At 42.6% G+C, this 20,166-nt stretch overlaps 1 protein-coding gene and 1 pseudogene across 1 annotated transcript in view; one reads left to right on the top strand and one right to left on the bottom strand.

Moving 5' to 3' along the window:
- Positions 1 to 2,608: 2,608 nt before the first annotated feature.
- The window catches only part of CCNB3 (cyclin B3), a 69,336-nt gene continuing 51,778 nt past the window's right edge, over positions 2,609 to 20,166 (bottom strand). The window contains exons 8-12 of the mRNA XM_043569833.1: positions 11,027 to 11,164; positions 7,694 to 7,849; positions 6,792 to 6,941; positions 3,134 to 3,264; positions 2,609 to 2,919 (exon numbers count right to left, since the gene is read on the bottom strand). Coding sequence (XP_043425768.1) covers positions 2,847 to 2,919; positions 3,134 to 3,264; positions 6,792 to 6,941; positions 7,694 to 7,849; positions 11,027 to 11,164 — 648 coding nt within the window. The 3' untranslated portion in view covers positions 2,609 to 2,846. The remainder of the gene's footprint in view (positions 2,920 to 3,133; positions 3,265 to 6,791; positions 6,942 to 7,693; positions 7,850 to 11,026; positions 11,165 to 20,166) is intronic.
- On the top strand, positions 13,112 to 14,265 carry LOC122477699 (annotated as a pseudogene).

The following is a 20,166-nucleotide window of genomic DNA, read 5'->3' as shown; positions in this document are numbered from 1 at the left end:
ACTTTGGCTCAGGTCGTGACCTTGCAGTTCGTGAGTTCAAGCCCCACATTGGGCTCTGTGCTGACAGCTCAGAACCTGGAACTTGCTTTGGATTGTGTCTCCTTCTCTCTCTGCCCCTCCCCCAGTCACGTGTGAGCGCTCACTCGCGCTCTCTCTCAAAAATAAACATTAAAAAATTTAAAAAGACAAATTCTTGATAAAGAATTAGATGTGCTTCTTTAAGAAAGAACTAAATAACAAGATCCAGGTCTCATAGCTATCTTCATTTTGATGTAGTGATAAGTATAAATTTTGAGACATGTGCAAGGACAACACCACAAATGATTGATGGTTTCATTATCACCTCTAAAGAACAGAGTTGAAAACAGGTGTGGGGCAGGGTGGGGGGTGGAGGGAAGAATAATCAAACCAGCTCATGTTTTCCTCTGATGAAGCTCCAGCATTAAAAAGCAGGTATAAGACACTTCCTTTCAGTGAGGCTGGAATTTGCAAGAGGGATTCCAGCCTAGTGCTTTCAGCATGTTTATGCCAAGTTGGCTATGCAAGCTGAATCACTGCCAAGCTGCTTAGATCTCTAGCTGTGCCCTGTAGTCACCTTGAATACAAGTAGAACAGGGCAGGTGGGAACCCAGTGATGTCTGGTTGCCAGGGAAAAGCAAGTTTGGAGGGGTAATGGAAAACTGACACAAAGAGAAAAGAAAGCACTAAGACATCTAAGGGTTCCGAATGCCCTCCCTCCTGTCCCCAACCATAAAAGGGGATGTGACCAGAATAGCACGGGGCATCTGGGGCTAGAATTGGTGTGGTATTTTCCCCCAAATTTCTCCATGGATTGTCCCCTCTACCAGATTCCTACCCTCAGGACTGATATTCAAACATTTGACAAGTGGTAACAAATGAGCACAGACCAAGACTGGCAAATGCCAGTCATAGTACTAGAATAGGGTCCTAGAGGTCTTCCACTATGACAGACATTACTTAACTGCAGTCACCAGATTGTGGGGAGGTCCCAGAGGTCTTAGAGGCAGGATTAAGGCACTGGCTCTTTGTCATCTTGCATGAAGTAGATTCAACTCCTCTGCTAACAACTAAGATAGCTGTACTAATACATATCACCCCAAAGGTAGGATGGATAGGGAGAGAGAGGAGAACCTCCTTAAGGCTTTATAAATTAACGTTGTACAAACAGTTGATGCTTGCATTCATAGGACATCTCACTGATTGAACAGGTGGAAATTTTCCCTCTTGACAGAAGATAAGGTCCAAAAGAGGTTCTGGTGTGCCACTCCAAGCAGCTTTTCAAATTTAGACTCGAATAAACACTTCTCTAAAGAAGACATCCGGATGGCCAACAGGCACATGAAAAGATGTTCAGCGTCGCTCCTTATCAGGGAAATACAAATCAAAACCACACTCAGGTATCACCTCACGCCAGTCAGAGTGGCCAAAATGAACAAATCAGGAGACTATAGATGCTGGAGAGGATGTGGAGAAATGGGAACCTCTTGCACTGTTGGTGGGAATGCAAATTGGTGCAGCCGCTCTGGAAAGCAGTGTGGAGGTTCCTTAGAAAATTAAAAATAGACCTACCCTATGACCCAGCAATAGCACTGCTAGGAATTTATCCAAGGGATACAGGAGTACTGATGCATAGGGGCACTTGTACCCCAATGTTCATAGCAGCACTCTCAACAATAGCCAAATTATGGAAAGAGCCTAAATGTCCATCAACTGATGAATGGATGAAGAAATTGTGGTTTATATACACCATGGAATACTACGTGGCAATGAGAAAGAACGAAATATGGCCTTTTGTAGCAACGTGGATGGAACTGGAGAGTGTGATGCTAAGTGAAATAAGCCATACAGAGAAAGACAGATACCATATGGTTTCACTCTTATGTGGATCCTGAGAAACTTAACAAGAACCCATGGGGGAGGGGAAGGAAAAAAAAAGAGGTTAGAGTGGGAGAGAGCTAAAGCATAAGAGACTGTTAAAAACTGAGAACAAACTGAGGGTTGATGGGGGGTGGGAGGGAGGAGAGGGTGGGTGATGGGTATTGAGGAGGGCACCTTTTGGGATGAGCACTGGGTGTTGTATGGAAACCAATTTGACAATAAATTTCATATATATAAAAAAAATTTTTAAATAGAAATGAAAAAAAAATAAAGTAGCACTTTGGATGTTCTGTGGAAGGAAAAAAAAACAAATTTAGACTCGAGAAAGCTGCTTAACTATGAAAGTAGGGTTATATTTGGGTTAAAAGTCTGTTCCCCACCTTTTCATCATCTAGGAAGAAACAAAGCAAGCAACTTGAGATGGGGACCAAAGAGTACTGACCCACACTCCCAGCTTCCCCAGATCTGAACACTGAGACCTGTGTGTCCAGTAGGGCTCTCTCTCCTTGGACTGGGCGCTAACCCCCCTAGGATCCTCCTTCCACAGACTCATCCTTCAATTCATACCCTAGGTTCAATTCTTCTTCCCATAAAGAGCAAGTCTCCAAACAGAGAAGGAAATTGGATAAGCTAGATCCTTTAGGCACAGGGAAAACACATCCCTGGACTATGCATGGAGCTCCTGAGCAGTAAGAGAGGAGGTGAGCCATTTTAACGATAAACATTAATTTTTTAATTAAATTTCTAATCAAATACAACAATAATTTCTTTTCCTTCATTAAAAAAAAACTATTTACAACATTACCAATTTGGGAAAAGATAAACAAAAGAGTAAAAAGAAATAAAAGTAATTAAAAGACAAATTCCAAGACAGAATAAATAACAGCTTACTTAAATGCCTGCCTGGCCCTGGCTGCTGCCAGAGTGCCAGATCCTCAGCCTCAGAATTAGCAGTAGTTCAAGATATCCTCCAGGTTCAATGTGTCCAGGGGGGGGATTTTGGTGACTTCAAAGAAGACCCTGCAAAAGGAAGAGGGGCCTGCTCAGTGTAAAATGGGCCAAAGCAAACAGGGTCCATGGACTAAGTGGGACATAGGGCTCTTGGTTCCCTATCTTGCTTTAACCCTAAAGCAGAAAGTAAAGTGAACAGTACTAAATCTTTTTCCTTAAGTGAAGCTAGCCTGCCTCCCAATGGCTAAGCACAAACTCATCCTCACTGGAGCTTGGTACTTACTGGTGAGAATACTTGGAATGCACAGTCTTGAGCCTACTGCAAGGATGCAAAGTCAGCAGGATGTTTAGCTGCTTGACCAAGGGGTGAAGATCAGAGGTCTTGTAGCCACTGCAATACTCCAGGGCAGGAGCCTGGAAGAAGCAACATGAACAGTGACTTTTACCACAGGAAATAGACCCTTCCTCTCTCTGTACTACCTCAAGTCCAAACTTCCTATACATGGTATAGGTAGGGAAGATAGTCAAACACTTCAAAAATGCATACAGTGCAGACACTGACCAACAATTATAGAGTACTTCCTAGAAGACTAGGTTCCAGCTGTGAACTAGTGGTATGGCTATCCATAGTACGTATGTACCATATACCTATACTTACCAGTTGAACATTAGCCCCGTGGTAGGTATTCATGTAAGTCAAAGTCCACTAAAGAATCTAAGGAACATGACTGGCTTTGTAATGTACTTGCTCTTAGGTGAAGAGCGGGTGTCCAGGCAAACCTCAGAATAAACTTAAGGTCCCAAATCAACAGACCACAGGAATTTAAGGCAGCTCCTCTTCCCTGGCTCTAAGAGCTATCATCCCATGCATTTATTTTCTCATTCAATTTTAAGGCTTCCCATTATGTGGCAGAAGTAATATAGCAGAGCATTTGAGAGCAAAGGTTGCAGAGGCAAACTGCTTGGGTTCAAATTCTAGCTCTACCAACAGCAGGAACTTGAGCCAGTTATTAATTTCTTGGCGCCCCAGTTTCCCACTATGCCAAATGAGGATCATTACAGTAATTACATCATAGGATTAAATGAGTTAATATACACAATGCATACGGAACAGAGTCTAGCACATAGTAAGTGCCTGAGACATGCTAGCTAGGATTAATATTACCAAGTCCTGCGTAGGCTGCTGTGAATGCAAAGATGACCCAGGTTCCTGCCCCTAAGGAACCTGTAGTGGGGGAGACAGACATGCATGCAGAGAATTACAGAACATGTGGGAAAGGCTATAATGGAAGTGAGAATGGGACACTGGAGGAGCAGAGCAGCAGGACCCATGAACTTTCTCCAGGAGTCACAGAAAGCTTTGTAGAGGAAGACACATCTGCAATGGGTGTTGAAAGTCAAGTGGGACCTCCACAGGTAGAGAAAAAAAGGTTTATTCTGTAAGGCAGTGGTTTTCTAAAAAATGTCTTAAATTATTTTTCCTGAACTCCTTTTTTTTCAAACATCTTATCTGGAAGCCCAAATATCTTACCTGCAATTAGGGGTGGGAGCTGACAAACCCACCAGTTTGTATCCCTTTACCTTTTACATGGCCCCTGAGACACTTCTAAAGGAATCCCAGGGCTCTGCTAAATACTGTTTAGAAACAACTACCACAGGGAAAAGGGAATCATTGGCATGCTGAGCAGGGGAGTAACACAAGGGGTAACACATTATATTGAGTGTGTCAAATAAGATCAATGGCCCCATTGTCACTGCACAGGCTCAGGCCCCAATGCTTCATCTTGACTATTATGAAAGCCTACTCACTAGTGTTCCCACTTTTGCACTCTCTCTCATTTAATTCACTTTCTATACTGCTATACCGGTGCTGTTTCCAAAACACAGAAACACAAGTAGGTCACTCCTCTGCATAAAAACTTTCCAACGCCTTAGTATAGAGTGGGTCTCAGCTTGGTATCAAAAGTCTCTCACAATCTGATGACACCATATTATTCTGGTCTCATCTCTCACTATTCCCTATTAATATATCCTCTGCTCTATCTATAGAAAGTGCCTTATTCTGCCCTGAAAACATCATACTTTTTTCTTATTGCCTTCACATCTTTTCAATTCTCATTCCCTCTACCAAGAATGTCTTCTCTCACACGTTCCTACGAATCTTTCAAGACCCAACTTAAAAGTACCCTCCTCTGTGAAGCCTTTCTTATCTATAGAAGCAGTATACACAGCACAGAGGACTGTGGAGCCATACTACCTGGATTCAGATCAGGGTTCACATTTAGCCAATACTCACTGGTACACTGGTACAGCCATGCCAAGTATTAAAACACTGATATATTTCTGTAGTGGTTAGCAAGCAGTTTGCTTCCCTGAGCCCCTCAACTGTCTCCCTCAGCACCTATCACATTTCCCCAGGATCCAAAGGTCAAAGCCTGGCATAGCATGGGGCATCTGGGGCCACAGTTCCAAAGCTATGGCCACATCACTTCTGATTACACAGTAGGTATACAATGTGAACACTACTCCTAATCCCCAAAGACTAGCTCTGCCCCTCATTAGCAAAATCTGGGAAGTTATTTCTTATCTGTAAAGTAGGGGTAATTGTACTGATTTTGTGAGGATTAAACATTAATAAACAAAGTACTCACATCACTGTGTAAGCACTCAATAAATGCTAGCCATTTTTTTTTCTTTTTCATCAACATCACTGCCATTTGTTGAATGCTTTCTCTGTCCCAAGAAATTTCAGTATGACTTGTCGAGTTCACACCACTGTTTATAAGATTCTTTCTCAGTACACATAGCTTTTCCCAACAGTAGTAGTTCCAGGATTTCTAGGTTGGAAGAGTTTAGGAGTTTTATTTTGTACTGGGGAAGAAGGCTTTAGGCACCTTCCTCTTCAGAGAAGAGCACCATACTGTACCTCTAAGTCCCCCATTAGACACATGGACAGTTGCTTTCACAACTCTGTTTTCTGGGTCTGTGCCTCTCAAATTCTGTTCCAATAAGCTCCCTCAGGGAAGTGGAGAGCAACCTTGCTGAGGGGACTGCATGGGGCAGGGATAAAATGGGGCTAGGTGAGAAGGGGGCCCATCCTACCCTCTGCTGCAACCAGAATAACTTCAAACGAGTCTGTTTCGTGATATTGGGCTTTCTTTGGAACAAGGGGTACTGTGACTAAGAAAATAAAATAAAATAACTTAAAACCATTGCTGTAAAATCCCTTTAGGCAGCCAGGCTCCTAACACATTGAGATGTCAAAGAATTTATAACCGTGGGTATGCAGCGGTTTTGTCACTGAGTTTCCCATGACCCTAATTTACACCTTCCTCCTGAATGGACCCTGTGTTTTTTTTCTTTTTAATTGAAGTACAGGCGACATACAATACTACATTAGTTTCAGGTGTATAACATAGTGATTCAACATTTACATACATTATGAAATGTTCACCAGGATAAGTGTAGCTACCATCTGCCCCCATACAACATTATTACAATATTACTGACTATATTCCCTATGCTGTACTATACATCCTATGACTTATTTATTTTGTAACTGGAAATTTTTACCTTTTGATACCCTTCACCTATTTCATCCATCCCCTCACCCCTCTCCCCTCACCAGTTTGTTCTCCATATTTATGAATGTTTGTTTCATTTTTTTTAGATCCCACATATAAGTGAAATAATACAGTATTTGTCTTTCTCTTAATTCACTTAGTATAATATCCTCTAGGTGTATCCATGTTGTCACAAATGGGAAGATTTTATTCTTTTTTACGGCTAAGTAACATTCCAGTGTGTGTGTGTGTGTGTGTGTGTGTGTGTGTGTGTACACACCACATCTTCTTTATTCATTCATCCATCAAAGGGCACTTAGGTTGCTGACTCTGTGCTTTTAAATCTCAACCCCTTGCCCCCAGCAAGTGTTTGTTTACCCAGTGTCCGAGTTTCTTCATGTAGAGGGCCAGGAGGAAGGAGCCAGCAGCTAGCTTGGAAGCCCTCTCCTGGATATAGTCATATTCCTGCAGAGTCATCTCACAGATGAAGCGGGACAAAGTCAGCGTCTTCATGCTGGCATGGAGGCACTAAAGGTAGCAAGAACACTGGCTCAGCAACCAATTCAGAAAACCAGCACCAAGCAGAAGACCCCCTGTACCCATTCTCTCTAGTTATCCGAACTCAGGCCTAAATGGTTCTCTGCCTGAACAAGTTACCTGTCCTGCTACCGTGACTCATATGAAGGACCCTACCCGCCAAAGTATAGAATCTTTAGCGGGGGTGGGATTCTGAAATCGGCAATAGGATTTGCTCCCTTTAGGGTTTTTAGCCAATTTATCAATTTATCCAACTGTAACTCTGCACCTGGCTCCACCCTAGAAATATTCCATGCCTCAAAAGAACTTCTCTTTTCTTGTTTGACTCTTTTTAAAAATATATATAACCAATAACACACAGACAAAAGTACACACGTGTACTTGTATAATACAATAAATAATTACAAAGTGACCTCCCCTGTAACTAATACTCAGATGAAGAGAGCTTTACCAGCATCTCCCCCAAACTTCCCACATATTCCTTCCTGATCAAGGAATCTTCTTCCCCTCCCCTACTCTGCCTTTACCTAAACTTAAGGGCATGCCACGAAAATCTGCAATTTTGTTACCCCCACACTTCATAAAGATTGCCAATCTAGGAGGACAGATTGAAGAAGAAATTCCCCAGCACCCCCCCCCACCACAGCCCCTTTCCCTTTTCCTGCCACTCAGGCGGCCACTCTGGGTATGGAAAAGACTAACCCAGTAGTGGGGAGAATGTGGATGTGCCTCCTCCCTCTTACCCTAGCATATCTTCGCAGAAAATGATAGGCAATGGGAATGTTGATATCAAATTTGAGGGTCTGCAGGATGCTGATTTCCATGGTGAGCATCTCATCTCGCTGATAAATATCATCACAGATGTACAGGAAGTCATCCACACAAGGTGGGCAAGATTCCTATGGGTGGAGAGGAGAGACAGTCATAACCAGGCAAAAACAGCCCACTCCTCTCTGCTTTGAGGTAAAAGGCAGTGGGGGAGAGAAGTGAAGGAGAGGAGGCAATAACATGTCCCAGCATAAACCTTCAGGGTAGCTCTGAGAGCAAACTTCTGTTGACTTCAGTGGTCCATCTGAAAAACAAAATCAGAGACATAGGAGAAGTCTGCCCCCAAACTGTACTACTGGAGAGAGAACAGGGCCTCTTGGGGTATATTCTTACTGTTAGAAGTGGTATAATATGACACAGGAACTGGGAGCAATGATCTCTCTATTAATGAGTGAAAACCTGGAATGGAAATCTAAGACTTGCTCTGGGGAAAGGGGGGGAGGGAGGGAAGGGTGGGAAGGGAGGAAAGGAGACCATGGAAAGTGGAGCTAGAGAGAGAAAATAAGCCCATACTTTGTTTCCTAGTCTAAGAAATTAATATGGATGTTTGGGAGGAGCACTACTAGGGTAGTAGGCAGTGAGAGACAGGCAGGCAGCCACAGAGAGCCTAAGCAGAGACTGAGGAAGGACTGCAGGGGGTGGGAGGATGTGCTTGGGGGCTAGACTGGAAAGATCCAGACCAGGCCAAGGGTGAGAAGAACCCAGATCCAGGAGCACCTTAACATGTTCTGCCCTCTGCAGGTTGAAACTTGGTTATGGGGAGAAGACTAGGAGGCAGGAAGACCCCCTGAATCTTTTATGCAGCTACACCTAACTGCCCACCCCAGTGTTCTTCCCACATCTTTCTCTATTTTTATATCTCAGACTAGACCAAGCCTCTAGTCTGCAGACAAGGAAATTGAGGCACAGAAAGAGTATGCAAATAGCTCAAGTTAACACAGCACCTAGCACCAACACCAGGGCAAGAAACTCTCCCTTTCTTTGCTCTACTCACCAGTGGTTCCTTCCTTTCTTCTCTTCTCATACCATTTCCATACCTCCCCTTGCAAAAGTCTTTCTGTATTTCCCTACCCCCCACAGGAGGGGAACACACCCCTTCTCCAAAAAACATAGTGGGGCCCTTCGTCCTGATAACCAGAAGAGGAGTGCTCCTGGTTCCAAGATTTGCTAAGTAGTGCCTCTTTGCACTCTGCTCCTCCTTCTGCTGTTGGCCAGTGATTCCCAACTTCTTTTTAGCCCCCTTGGGGCTGAGGCATGGAGCACTTGCTAAGCCATAAAGATGGCCCTAGGTAGGGGAAGGAAGGAGGAGGGTGAGGAGGGAAGGAGAGAGGGAAGGAGAGCAAGGAATGAACCAGGGAGTGAGTGAACAGGGAAGGAAATGAGCCACACAGGGGAGCAATAAACGAGAGAGAAAGAGACACAGTGAGGGAGGAAAAAAGGAGACAGGGAGAAGGGAAAGGAGGCTAGGGATAAAGGAAGGGATGGAGGGAGGAAGTGAATCAGAGAAGGTGGGAAGGAAGGAGAGACCAAGAGAGGGAGGGAAAGAGGATGGAAGGGAACATGGGTGGGAGGAAGTGAACATGTTAGAGGGAGCTATCAAGAGGTAGAGCTTAGAGGGAGCAGACAGTGAGGGGGAACAAGAGAACCAGGGAGCAAGTGAGTAGGGAAGGAAGTGAACCAGAGAGGAAAGTAGGAAAAGAGCAAGGGAGGGCAGGAGAAAAGAGCGGAGAAGCAAGGGAAGAAGATGAGAGGAGGATGGGAAATAGCTAGAATTAGAGACAGTCATGGTGCCAGAGTACCAGGGAGCAAGGGTGGGAGATAGGGTGGGAAGGAGCACTCAAGGAAGGGAGAGAAGGCATTTACAGAAAAGGAAGGAAGGGAGGATGGGAGGGGGAAGCAAAATAGGAGGAGGGAGGAAGCCTGAAAGGAATGAGGTGGGGACTAAGGAGAGATGGGATGGGAGAAGAGAGCAAGGGAAGGGAAAAGAAAAGGAGGGAAGAAGTAAGGGAGGGTGGGAAGAAGATTGAGTGGAACAGAGTAAGGGGTTGTGGCAGAAAGAGAGACACAGAAGGAGGGATGGATGGAATTAGGTTGGGAGGAGGGGACAGAGGGAACTAGGGAAGGAGACAAACAGTGATAGAAGAAGTGATGCAGGAAGGAAACCCAGTTTGGAGTGGATGAATGTATAAGACAGGGATGGAGGAATGAGGGAGGGATAGACAGAAGGCTGGAAAAAGGAAGAGAGCTAGAGAGCAAGGGCAGAAGTGAAGCAAGGAGGGAAGTGAAGCAAGAGCTGTAAGAAAGGGAAGGAGAGAGGAGGTAAGGAGCAAAAGAGGGAGGACTGAAATGAGGGAGGGAGGTCCGTGATCACGGTAGGGAGTGAGGGAGTGAAGGAGTAAAGGAGGGAGGGAAGCATGAAGCAAGTTAGGGATAAAGTTGGAGAGGGAGTGAGCGAGGGATCACAAAAACAAACCTACAGCTCTAAAGCTCTTCGAATGCAGTAAAAGTTGCTATCTCTCTGCTTCTAAACCCAAGGTTTCACACAACTAGCCTATCTATAGAAAAATAAGTTGAATAAGATCATTTAGCATCTAAAGAAGAGGAAAGAACCAGATAAATGAGATGGATTATGGTTACAAAGGAAAGGCCTGCTACTTGCTTTTATAATGCTACTTCAAAAATAACTATTTCACCTGGACTCATTACCATCTACACGAGGTCATTGTCTCTTAAATGTCTCCAGCACCCAGGTTTGGAACTGCTTTCTTATATATGAAGTTCAAGACTCCACTAGGTAGAGATGGAGTTGGCAGAAGAAAAAAAGGGTGTGGTAGGAGGGCACAGAATTATGGATCAACAGGAAGATTTACAAAGAACAACCTATTTAACTAGGCACATAACCACATACACACGTCTTCAAAGAGGAAATGAAAGAACCCTGTGGACACCAGGAAACAAACACACCGTGATTGCCACCTAACACAAGCTTCATTGCTAAGAAAGAGACCAAAAAAGGTAGGTAATATTATTTTTGTTTGTATGTATGTATCTGTACACACACACACACACACAGGCACACATATATGCAAGTATAAGCATGTATGTGTTTGTGTGCATATACATGTATATGATACATGCACACATATGCCTACATACATACTGATTTTTGTAAACATACACGTACATACACATCTGACTCAGACAGAAACTTGATTAATTATCTCCAGGCTCTATGAACTCGGGCTCACCTCAAATTTTGCTGCAATCAGAAATGCAGTGGAACCAAGGAGTTGGAGCTTGTCCCTCTTGCATATTACCTCCATAAGGTAGTGATCCACCAGTTTCACTGCCAAGTACAGGGTCTCATGACTCATCTCAAAGGTCATCTGGAATAATACACAAACAGGAATCTGCATATTGTCCCACCCCAAAGCCACACCCAGCAGATCTAACCACCTGGTCTGCAGCATGGTGGACAGTGGAGCTACCAGGCCTGGCCAGCCTACACTCTGCTATGAATGTGGGCACTCCTTCAGCTAGGTGCCTGGCCATATCTCCTGTGCCTTTGAGGACCTGGATAATTCTCGCCTTACACAATGAGGTAGATGATCAGTCTTACAAAAGAGATGGTCTGTCTTCTCTATGAGCACCTCGAGTGAACACACCCTCTTGCCTTGGTCTCCAATACCGAGAGTCTTGCTTTCCCCACTTGCTACTACATTATATGGTGAACTCCCCCAAAGAGATCATGTTTATTTAGCTCTAAAATACAGAGACCTGTTTATTATTCGTTCATTAGTGTTTCTTCCCAATTAGATATACTATTAGAATATATGAATTGGGAACAAGTACCAATAGCACCATTTGGAAGTGAGCTGAGGGACTAGAGAAGCCAAGATGAGATTAAAGCATTAGTACTATAATCCTCCTTCCCCTTTTTCTCTTATCTATCCTTGTCTTGCCTTCACCAGCTTGAGGAAACCACCTCCTATAACTCTAGACCCAGTGTTAGTGCTGGCCCATATGGCCTACCTCACAGAGGTATCATCCTCAGAGAACTGCTACTTTCCATTCTTATCTTTTTTTCTTTCAGTAACTATTTGACCTCAATTTCTTAATACTTAAGGTGGTAGTCATTACCTACTTCATTTGCATGAACTCTGTCCATCTCTTTCTTATGACATTGCTTTCGAAAATGTGGAAGGCAGAATAAAATGTTCACATTCTAATCCCCAGGACATATGAATATGTTATTTTACATGGCAAAGGGAAATTAAAATAGAATATGGAATTAAGATTGTAGTCAGCCAAATTTAAAATAGGGTGATTATCCTGGATTATCTGCATGGACCCAATGAAATCACAAGGGCTCTTAAAAGTGGAAGAGGTAGGAGAGAGTAATGCAGTGTGAGAAAGACTCTTCTGGCCATTGCTGGCTTTGAGTTACCTCTGTGAGTAAATGACAAAGCCAATGCGTGCATAGCCTCTTTCCAGTACCTCACATAGGCACATGGTTACCCATGTAGCACACTGTTACAACATGGTAACATCTAAAGTGTAGGTAATATCTGAATGAATGGTTGAAATTTGGAGTCAAATATTCAAATGAGCAGCAGTGTCAGTTATAGTAATCCTCCTTCCTTGAATTTAAGACAGTACTCTTCTAAAATAATTCTACCACCTGGGACTACATAGAACAAGTATAATTGTTCTTGTGACAGCCCTTCAGCTACTGAAGAAATGTATCACATCTCCTATAAATTTCCATTCCAGACCAAATAACTTGACTTCCTCTATTCTTCACATGATATGGTTTTCTGTCCCTCAGCATCAGGAGGAGCCTAACTTTGTGCCAGTTAGAGAAAAGTGGCAGTGCTTTGGATAATTCAAGTAGCTACAGTAAACAAAGACAAGAAGCCTTTCAGCACTATAAGCAAGTTTCTCTCCCTCACAACTGCCTTTGGCTAGCACACCCTTCTAATTGTTCATAAATGATTATGCTCCTTATCTGGGGATAAGCAAGAAACAAGAGGGAAGTAATAAATTAAAAAACCTATAGAAAATATAAAGATTACTCTTAGTCTCAAACTAGGAGACAAATCTGACAAAATTTATCACAAATTCCAAAACCCAAAGACCATCTTCTGCAAAGATAAATAAATGGAGAAAATTGCCCAAATATATAAAAAAGACCAACTAATTTTTCAAGGGGAAATGTTCTGAGAAAACCAGAGCAAGTGTCTATTTATGAAGCCTTTTCATTGCAAAGAACTGAAATAAACTTTTTAAAAGCATATCCTTGACAAGATCTGAGAGGACACTGAATCTAAGAAGAGAACACTGTGGGATCCGGAAAGACTAGTTTCTGATGAAAAATCACGTTATTAAAAAAAAACGTAATAGAGAAAGCGAACAGTACATTCAGTTATGACAAAAATCAAATCAATTATTCTAAAGGCTGCTTTAAGAAATTCTCCCAGAAATGAGAGGCAAGAGAGAGTTGAAAATATGAAAGAAAAGTTGAGATACAAGAACAGATTATGGAGATACACATGTACACATGCATATACACACACACTCAGAATGAGAGAAGAGGCAGAAGAGAAACAATAAGTAATAGTTAATAGATAGATAGATACAAATTTCTCTAAGCCAGTCTCTCCTCCACCCATCCAAGATGCCAAAAGGCAAGAAGACTAAGGGGAAGAAGGTGGCCCTGGCCCCTGCTGTGGCAAAACAGCAGGAGGTCAAGGAGATGGTCAATCCCGTTTGAGAAAAGGCCCAAGAATTTTGGCATCAGATAGGACACCCAGCCCAAAAGGGACCTCATTCACTTGTCTAATAGCCCTGCTACATCCGGCTGCAGCAGCAAAGGGCTATTCTCTCTATATAACTATCTAAAAGAACCTCCTGCGATTTACCAGTTCACCTAGGCCTTGGACCACCAAACAGCTACTCAACTGGTTAAGCTGGCCCAACAAATACAGACCAGAGACAAAGCAAGAGAAGCAGCAGAGATTGTTGGCCCAGGCTCAGGAGAAAGCTGCCAGCAAAGCGGATGTCCCCACTAAGAGGCCACCTGTCCTTAGAGCTGGGGTTAATACTGTCACCAACTTGGTGGAAAACAAGAAGGCTCAGCTGGTAGTGATTGCACATGATGTGGCTCCGATTGAGATGGTTGTTTTCCTGCCTGCCCTGTGTTATAAGATGGGGGTTCCCTACTGCATCAAAGAGAAGGCCAGGCTGGGCGTCTGGTCCACAGGAAGACCTGCACCACTGTCGCCTTCACACAAGTTAACTCCAAAGACAAAGGAGATCTGACTAAGCTGGTGGAAGTTATCAGGACCAATCACAATGACAGATACGATGGGATCCGTCGACGCTGGGGAGGCAACATCCTGGGTTCAAAGTTGGTGGCTGCATTGCCAAGCTGGAAAAGGCAAAGGCTAAAGAACTGGCCACTAACTGGCTAAGTGCATGCTGTTGAATTTTATGTACACCAAAGTAATGAAAATTCTATTATGTCAAAGTAATGAATTTTATGTACATCAAAGTAATGAAAAAAAACCTCTTTTTCAAAGAAAATTTCTCTGAAGCAAAGACAGATTTATTCTTCAGACTGAAAGGACTCACAATATAATGGACAAAGTTAAGGAAAACAGAAATTTCAAAAATAATTCTTTGTAGGGACGGTAATGCATTAAACAACAATAATATGGATCTAAGTCTCAATTATCTTGACTACACATAGAAGCAAAAATAAACTACAAGTGTGCAAATTATCTTACTTGAGAGGCAATTAACAGATCAGGTTCACTAAAGGAGTCGATTTTTTTTAATGTTTATCAATTTCTGAGAGAGAAAGAGAGAGTGAACAGGAGAGGAGCAGATAGGGAGACAGAATCAGAAGCAGGCTCCAGGCTCTGAGCTGTCAGCACAGAGCCTGACCCGGGGCTTGAACTCACAGGCCAAGAGGTCATGACCTGAGCTGAAATTGGCCACTTAACTGACTGAGCCACCCAAGCACCCCAAAGAGTTGATTAAATAATAGACTCTATCCATATAATAAAATATTATGCAACAGATGGAAAAATTGCTAAGACGTTCTTAAAAGAGCAAGTTGCAGAGCAATGTGTACAGCATGACCTATTCATGTAACAAAAATATCACAAAACCCACACTCATTAAAAAGTGGTATTTTTAGGGACACCTGGGTGGCTCAGTTGGTTAAGTGTCCGACTTCATCTCAGGTCATGATCTCACAGTTTGTGGGTTCGAGCCCCGCGTCGGGCTCTGCTGACAGCTCAGAGCTTGGATTCTACTTCAAATTCTGTGTCTCCCTCTCTCTCTGTCCCTCCCCCACTTACACTCTGTCTCTATCAAAAATAAATAAACATTTAAAAAAATTTTTAAGATAAAAATTTAAATAAATTTAAAAATGGTATTTTTGTAAGTATATACATGTATATATATGTGTGTGCATTCATGTATTCCTCATAAAATGTAAGATTTTTAAAGAAAGATAGTCAGGGTGAGCTTGAGCCCCCCACCTGGCCAGCTCGAGCCTCTCTGCCAGTAAGCACAAGGACCACTTCAGTTTGGAGAGAAGATGGTGGCATAGGAGGACGCTTGGCTCACCTCCTCCTGTTGATCACTTAGATTCCACCCACATCTGCCTAAATAACCCAGAAACCCGCCAGAATACCAGCAGAATGGACTCTCTGGAGCAAAGTGTAGACAAGAGGCCCAGGGAAGAGGGTAGGAAGGGTGGAGAGGTGATAAATGCTACAAGGACTGGCGGGAGGGAGCCGGGGCAGTGGAGGGGCAGCCCACCCGGCAAGGCAGAGCCCCTGAGTCTGACTTGAAAAAGCAGAGGGGCCAGACGGAGTGAGTTCTGACAGCCAGCAGGACTTAACATCTGGAATATTAAAAGTCAACAGCTCTGCTCTCAGAGAGCAGGGAGGGAGGGAGGATACCAGGAGGGAAAGTTGTTGAGCCCTGGAAGACAGAGCTCAGCTCAGCAGGGAACAAAGGCGCTGGCCAGCGCCATCTCCCTTTCCCATCCCCCAGCTGAAATCCCAAACGGAACCATTTCCCATCACCAAACTTGCTTGCACCGTGCAAACTCCCAATGCTGTGCTTCTGTGGATCTATCCCGCTGACGGGTCTGCCTCCCTCCCAGTGCTGCAGGGACCCTCCGGAAGCAGACCACTGATGGCAAAGTGAGCTAAGCCTGCCCCTCCCACCCCTGTGCACCTTGCAAATCCACCCATTCACCCCAGCTAATATGCCAGAACCCATCAAAGCAGCACCACAAGCCTGGCAGTGTGCAAGTAGCCCAGACAGGGGCCTCACCACTCCACAGTGAGTCGTGCCCCTGGGAGAGGGGAAGATCACCTACACACCAGTCTGACTGCAGCCCCGCCCACCAACACAAGTTACTCCAGAGAGCACAGGGGAAGTGCCCTGCAGTTCCACGCCACCCCAGGGACTATCCAAAATGATGAAACGGAAGATTTCTTCTCAAAAGAAACCCCAGGAAGTAGCAATGCTAACGAATTGATCAAAAACGATTTAAGCAATATAATGGAACAAGAATTTAGAATAATAGTCCTAAAATTAATCACCAGGCTTGAAAAAAGTATACAGGACAGCAGAGAATCTATTGCTACAGAGATTAGGGACTAAGAAACAGTCATGAAGAGCTAAAAAATGCTATAAATGAGGTGCAAAATAAAATAGAAATGACCACAGCTCGGACTGAAGAGGCAGAGGAGAGAATAGGTGAATTAGAAGATAAATTATAGAAAAAGAGGAAGCTAAGAAAAAGAGAGATAAAAAAAATCCAGGAGCATGAGGGGAGAATTAGAGAACTAAGTCATGCAATGAAACGGAACAATATCCATATCATAGGAATTCCAGAAGAGGTAGAAAGAGAGAAAGGGGCTGAAGGTATACTTCAACAAATCATAGCTGAGAACTTCCCTGATATAGGGAAAGAAAAAGGCATTGAAATCCAAGAGGCACAGAGAACTCCCTTCAGACGTAACTTGAATCGATTTCTGCACAATATATCATAGCAAAACTGGCAAAATACAAGGATAAAGAGAAAATTCTAAAGGCAGCTAGGGATAAACACGCTCTAACATATAAGGGGAGACCGATAAGTCTAGTGGAAGATCTATCTACTGAAACTTGGCAGGCCAGAAAGGAACCACAGGAAATCTTCAATGTGATATATAGAAAAAATATGCAGCCGAGAATCCTTTATCCAGCAAGTGTGTCAATCAGAATAGGAGAGATAAATGTCTTCCCAAAAAAACAAAAACTGAAGGAATTCAACACCACTAAACCAGCCTTACAAGAGATCATAAGGGGGATTCTGTGAGTGAAATGTTGCAAGGACCACAAAGTACCAGAGCCATCACTACAAGCATGAAACCTACAGATATCACAATGACTCTAAACCCATATCTTTCTATAATAACACTGAATGTAAATGGACTAAATGTGCCAAACAAAAGACATAGGGTATCAGAATGGATAAAAAAACAAGACCCATCTATTTGCTGTCTACAAGAGACTCATTTTAGACCTGAGGACACCTTTAGATTGAGAGTGAGGGATGGAGAACTATTTATCATGCTACTGGAAGCCAAAAGAAAGCTGGAGTAGCCATACTTATATCAGACAAACTAGACTCTAAATTAAAGGCTGTAACAAGAGATGAAGAAGGGCATTATATAATAATCATAGGGGCTATCTATCAGGAAGAGCTAACAATCATAAATGTCTATGTGCCGAATACGGGAGCCCCCAAATGTATAAAACAATCACAAAAATAAGCAATCTTATTGATAAGAATGTGGTAATTGCAAGGGACTTTAATACTCCACTTACAGCAAAGGATAGATCATCCAGACTCAAGAATAATAAAGAAACAAGGGCCCTGAATGATACATTGGATCAGATGGAACTGACAGATATATTTAGAACTCTGCATCAAAAAGCAACAGAATATGCTTTCTTCTCGAGTGCACATGGAACATTCTCCAAGATGGATCACATACTGGGTCACAAAACAGCCCTTCATAAGTATAAAAGAATTGAGATCATACCATGCACACTTGCAGACCACAGTGCTATGAAGCTTGAAATCAACCACAGGAAAAAGTATAGAAAACCTACAAAAGCATGGAGGTTAAAGAACACCCTACTAAATAATGAATGGGTCGACAGGCAATTAGAGAAGAAACTTAAAAATATATGGAAAATGAAAATGAAAATACAACAATCCAACCGCTTTGGGATGCAGCAAAGGCAGTCCTGAGAGGAAAATACATTGCAATCCAGGCCTATCTCAAGAAACAAGAAAAATCCCAAATACAAAATCTAACAGCACACCTAAAGGAAACAGAAGCAGAACAGCAAAGACACCCCAAACCGAGCAGAAAAGAAAAAATAAATATCAGAGCAGACATAAACAATATAGAATCTAAAAATATTGTAGATCAGATCAATGAAACCAAGAGTTGGTTTTTTTGAAAAAATAAACAAAATTGACAAGCCTCGAGCCTGGCTTCTCAAAAAGAAAAGGGAGATGACCCAAAGAGATAAAATCATGAATGAAAATGGAATTATTACAACCGATCACTCAGAAATACAAGAAATTATCAGGGAATATTATGAAAAATTATATGCCAACAAATTGGACAACCTGGAAGAAATGGACAAATTCCTAAGCACCCACACACTTCCAAAACTCAAACAGGAAGAAACACAAAACTTGAACAGACCCATACCAGTGAAGAAATTGAATCAGTTATCAAAAATCTCCCAACAAATAAGAGTCCAGGACCACATGGCTTCCCTGGGGAATTCTACCAGACATTTAAATCAGAGATAATACTTATCCTTCTCAAGCTGTTCCAAAAATAGAAAGGGAAGGAAAACCTCCAGACTCATTCTATAAAGCCAGTATTACTTTGATTCCTAAACCAGACAGAGACCCAGCAAAAAAAGAACTACAGGCCAATATCCCTGATGAATATGGATGCAAAAATTCTCAATAAGATACTAGCAAATTGAATACAACAGCATATAAAAAGAATTATACACCATGATCAAGTGGGATTCATTCCTGGGCTGGAGGGCTGGTTCAACATTCACAAATCAATCAATGTGATACATCACATTAATAAAAGAAAATATAAGAATGATATGATCCTGTCAATCGATGCAGAGAAAGCATTTGACAAAATTCAGCATCCTTTCTTAATAAAATCCCTCGAGAAAGTTGGGATAGAAGGAACATCATCAAAGCCACTTATGAAAAGCCCACAGCTAATATCATCCTCAATGGGGAAAAACTGAGAGCTTTGTCCCTGAGATCAGGAACACGACAGGGATGCCCCTCTCACCGCTGTTGTTTCACACAGTGTTGGAAGTGCTAGCATCAGCAATCAGACAACAAAAGGAAATAAAGGCATCAAAATTGGCAAGGATGAAATCAAGCTTTCGCTTTTTGCAGATGACATGATCTTATACATGGAAAACCCGATAGACTCCACCAGAAGTCTGCTAGAACTGAAACATGAATTCAGCAAAGTCGCAGGATACAAAATCAATGTACAGAAATCAGTTGCATTCTTATACACTAACAATGAAGCAACAGAAAGACAAATAAAGAAACTGATCCCACTCACCATTGCACCAAGAAGCGTAAAATACCTAGGGATAAATCTAACCAAAGATGTAAAGGATCTGTATGCTGAAAACTATAGAAAGCTTATGAAGGTAATTGAAGAAGATATAAAGAAATGGAAAAACATTCCATGCTCATGGATTGGAAGAATAAATATTGTCAAAATGTCAATACTACCCAAAGCTATCTACACATTCAATGCAATCCCAATCAAAATTGCACCAGCATTCTTCTCGAAACTAGAACAAGCAATCCTAAAATTCATATGGAACCACAAAAGGCCCCGAATAGCCAAAGGAATTTTGAAGAAGAAGACCAAAGCAGGAGGCATCACAATCCCAGACTTTAGCCTCTACTACAAAGCTGTCATCATCAAGACAGCATGGTATTGGCACAAAAACAGACACATAGACCAATGGAATAGAATAGAAACCCCAGAACTAGACCCACAAACGTATGGCCAACTCATCTTTGACAAAGCAGGAAAGAACATCCAATGGAAAAAAGACAGTCTCTTTAACAAATGGTGCTGGGAGAACTGGACAGCAACATGCAGAAGGTTGAAACTAGACCACTTTCTCACACCATTCACAAAAATAAACTCAAAATGGATAAAGGACCTGAATGTGAGACAGGAAACCATCAAAACCTTAGAGGAGAAAGCAGGAAAAGACCTCTCTGACC

This window comes from Prionailurus bengalensis, chromosome X (genome assembly GCF_016509475.1).
Source record: "Prionailurus bengalensis isolate Pbe53 chromosome X, Fcat_Pben_1.1_paternal_pri, whole genome shotgun sequence".
Taxonomy (NCBI): domain Eukaryota; kingdom Metazoa; phylum Chordata; class Mammalia; order Carnivora; family Felidae; genus Prionailurus; species Prionailurus bengalensis.
This window is presented reverse-complemented; position numbering and strand designations above follow the sequence as displayed.